The sequence below is a fragment of the Octodon degus genome, unplaced genomic scaffold, assembly GCF_000260255.1.
Source record: "Octodon degus isolate 3935 unplaced genomic scaffold, OctDeg1.0 scaffold00197, whole genome shotgun sequence".
NCBI classification, from domain to species: domain Eukaryota; kingdom Metazoa; phylum Chordata; class Mammalia; order Rodentia; family Octodontidae; genus Octodon; species Octodon degus.
In genome coordinates this window covers 2,472,158-2,475,658 of record NW_004524773.1, presented here as the reverse complement: position 1 = coordinate 2,475,658, position 3,501 = coordinate 2,472,158, and the positions used below count along the sequence as shown (strand labels likewise).

Here is a 3,501-nt window from a genome sequence, read left to right as displayed (position 1 = left end):
AAAGAAAGAAAGAAAGAAAGAAAAGGAAAGGAAAGGAAAGGAAAGGAAAGGAAAGGAAAGGAAAGGAAAGGAAAGGAAAGGAAAGGAAAGGAAAGGAAAGAAAAAAAATCTCAGTTTTTCAGGATTGATTCCTAGGGCAGGCCAGATAGTTTAGCGCATCTTATGGAACCGACCCTTGCATTGGGAGAGAATGCAAAGTTCCGCTTGACCAGGCCTACCTAGGTCAGGGTCTCACCCCAGACGCCTCTGCTGGGCTCCAGTACGCCTGCGCCCTAGAGGAAACCTGGGTTGTGAGGAGTAAAGGGCGTGGTCTTCAGGCGGTTCTTGGTTCTTACATAAAAATCTGTTCCTTCCTGTCTTCCAGAGCCACCTCCAGGCGGGCAGCAAAGCCACATCATAGCCATCGTAATCGGTACTGTCCTGGGTCTGGTGATTTTAATTGGAGTGGGCCTCCAGATTTATTGCAGTTACTGCAGATCCCATGGTGAGTCCCCGCCTCCCAGCCTGCCCCCCCTTTGGTGTCACCCCGCCACCGAAGCACCCCGCCACCTACTGCTTGGGCTTTGATCATAAAGCTTTTCCCTCAGCCAAGAAATGCAGTGGGTCCCTCACATCCCAGCCAGACCCCCAGCCTCTAGGAAGTTCCTGGATGCCCCAGAGTGGGCCAAGCACCGACTCCTGGCTCTGCCCCAGCTTGGCCCAATGCACTGTGATCCCCGCAAGGCAAGATGGAGGCTGTCTGAGTCTTGCCTGTGTCTCACTCACACCACCTGGTACCTGAAGACACAGGAGAAGCACTTAAGAGGAATGTTTGCTGGGAGTCGGGCATGGTGGCGCACCCCTATAATCCCAGCAGTTGGGAGGCTGAGGCAGGAGGATCACTGAGAGAGAGTTCAGGGCCACAGCAAAAACAAGGAAACATTTCCGAAGTGTAGCTGTCTTATTAAGTTTGTCACGGTAGGTAAATGGCTTCAGCTCTGTGCCTCAGTTTCCTCATCTGCAAGAGGAAGTAACTACCTAACATTATGGGTGACCCGTTATCACAGCACTTGCCCCAGGGCAAGCCCCATGCTGAGTGCATGTTAGCTGTGATTATGACTCTCTTCCTCATGTCAGTAGTACTAAAAATCCACAGGAATGGGAATTTCTGTGTCTCCTTCACAGCTGGATCATACCAGCCCCTCGGATGGGCCTGACACAGGGCAGACATCTACTGTCTGTGGAATAAGCGTGTGTGAAACTGAGGAAACTGAATCATAGAGAGGTTAAGTCCCTGGGTCCAAGCTCAAGCAGCTCCTAAAAGACAGGGAACTTCAGTGCTTAGGCACTTTTTTGGGGGGAGAGGGTCTGATTGAGACAGGGTCTCGTTACGCGGCTCCGGATGCCTTGAGCTCACTGTGCAGCCCAGGCTGGTCGCCAGCTGGCAACAATCCTCCTGCTTCAATCTCCCAAAGGCTGGGATTGTAGGCATGCACCACCATGCCTGGCAAAAAAAAAAAAAAAAAAATTCTGTATTTATTTAGGACAGGGTCTACAGGGTCTCACTACGTAGATCAGACTCATAGTGATCCGCCTGTGTTCAGCCTCCCAAGTGCTGGGATTACAGGCAAGCACCACCATGCCCAGTCTTAATTGCTGTCTCGGCGTGCCCCGGGGGCAGGGCGGGCACAGCAAGTCAGGGATCAACCCCAGCTGCTGCACGCTGCCTAAGCAGATGCTTTAGTCTGCAGAGCTATCAGGCCAGCCCCAAAAATTGTTTTTGAGACACAATCTCACCATGTAGTTTAGGCTGGCCTTCAGCTCACTGTGTAGTCCACGCTGGCCTCAAACTCGTGGCTATCCTCCTGCCTCAGCCTCCCAAGTGCTGGGATTAAAAGTGTGCACTAAGACAACAAGCCAAAAAAAATATTTTCTGTTTCCTAACCAAACAAAAAACTGGATGCCGGCTTTTCAGATAGCACACGCACCTTCGCTGTTTAATAGCCATGGGGGCCACTCCCTCAGGGCCCACTGAAGAGGAGGATGTAGGGTTGTGGGGCACAGACCCCCCAGTGTGCCATCCTTCCTCACAGCGTCTTCTCCTTCCCTCTCCCCAGGTCATTACAGATTCAGCTCCCCCTTGAACAGGACAAATGGAATAAACGGAGTGAACAGGGCAAATGGGACAAACGGGGTGAACAGGGAGAACGAGGTGAGTGTGGCGGTGGACTGAGAGGGTGAGTGGTCTCCAAGAATCGGAGACCTACAGTCAGGTCCCTCCTGTGGGATAGATGTACACGGGACAGGATCAGGAGCCCGGACCTTGGAGCATGTGTTGCCACCCAGAAGGCCCACAGAGTTCATTCACTAAGGCGCAGCCCCTGGGAGCCAGGTGTTCTGCCGGAGGCTCTGCATTTCATTATGTGTCCGCCTCAGTCACCACTCCTTGGGGAGCCCTGCCCTGGCTGCCACAGAGAGGGGCCGGGCAGAGGCTTTTTTCTGCACATTTCATAGAAGTGCAAAGATTCTGATTTATTCCAGGGAACCCCAAGGCTAACATGACTGTCTCCCGTCTAGGTCCTGTACTCAGTGGTCAATGGCACAACATCCTTGTGAAGTGGACTTGAGGTGACACATAAGGACTGAATTACATGGGTGATAGATGAAGATGTTTCCCAAGTTACGGGCCACCTCCCCGGCCAGATGTCAAGATGTGACTATGTCCCCCAAGGCAGTGAGCAGCACAGGTTCCAGCAAGGAGGCATTGAGCTCCAAAACACTGTCGCTCATGGATGCTGGGAACACAGCGAGGATTAAAATGAACCAAAGGACAAGCAGCAGAGGGCAGAGGTCAGGGAGACCAGCACCGCCTTCAAACTGCTGTACCAGAGGGGCCCCACAGGGACAGCACTGACTCAACCCAAGAGATCAGAGAGACCAATGGGGAAAAGAAGGATTTCTCTCCAGGCTTTTGGAGCACATGGACCCAGCCAAGCTCACATCTGAAGTGCTGGGCATTTGGACCAAGGAAAGGTTCCAGCTTTATAGTTGTGTGCCCGAGGTTGAAGAGGGTGGGCTTTAGAAACTAGGGGAGGGGCCGGGGAGATGGCTCAGTGGAATAAGCACTTGCCTGGCAAGAGCAAAGGCCTGAGTTCAATTCCTGGTTCCGCAAAAAAAAAAAAAAGGAAGAAAGAAAGAAAGAAAGAAAGAAAGAAAGAAAGAAAGAAAGAAAGAAAGAAACTGGGGAGACGGAACGAGGGCACAGAAGCGAGACTGTGTTATTTCCTTCTCTTGTTGCTGAGACAAAATGCCTGTGCCCAAAGTTAAGGGAGAAAAGGTTCATTTGGCTCACAGTGTGTGGAAGTTTCAGTCCATAGTCGGCTGGCTCCAAGGCAGAGCAACATATGACAGAGGGCAGCCATTCATGGTGGCAGAAGACAGCAGGAAGAGCAGAAGGGGGGAAACAAGCCTCTCTTTGCCCCTTTTCTCTTATCCTAACTGCTGGGACCAGGGCGGTGCCAG

General features: G+C 52.0%; 1 protein-coding gene across 2 annotated transcripts in view; it reads left to right on the top strand.

Moving 5' to 3' along the window:
- LOC101564682 (poliovirus receptor) overlaps positions 1–3,139 on the top strand; it is a 14,968-nt gene extending 11,829 nt beyond the window's left edge. For both annotated transcript variants that reach the window (XM_023704522.1, XM_023704521.1), the window contains 3 exons: positions 365–484; positions 2,097–2,191; positions 2,557–3,139. In XM_023704522.1, the coding sequence (XP_023560290.1) occupies positions 365–484; positions 2,097–2,191; positions 2,557–2,606 (265 nt within the window). In that variant the 3' untranslated portion in view covers positions 2,607–3,139. The remainder of the gene's footprint in view (positions 1–364; positions 485–2,096; positions 2,192–2,556) is intronic.
- The last annotated feature ends 362 nt before the right edge of the window (positions 3,140–3,501 follow it).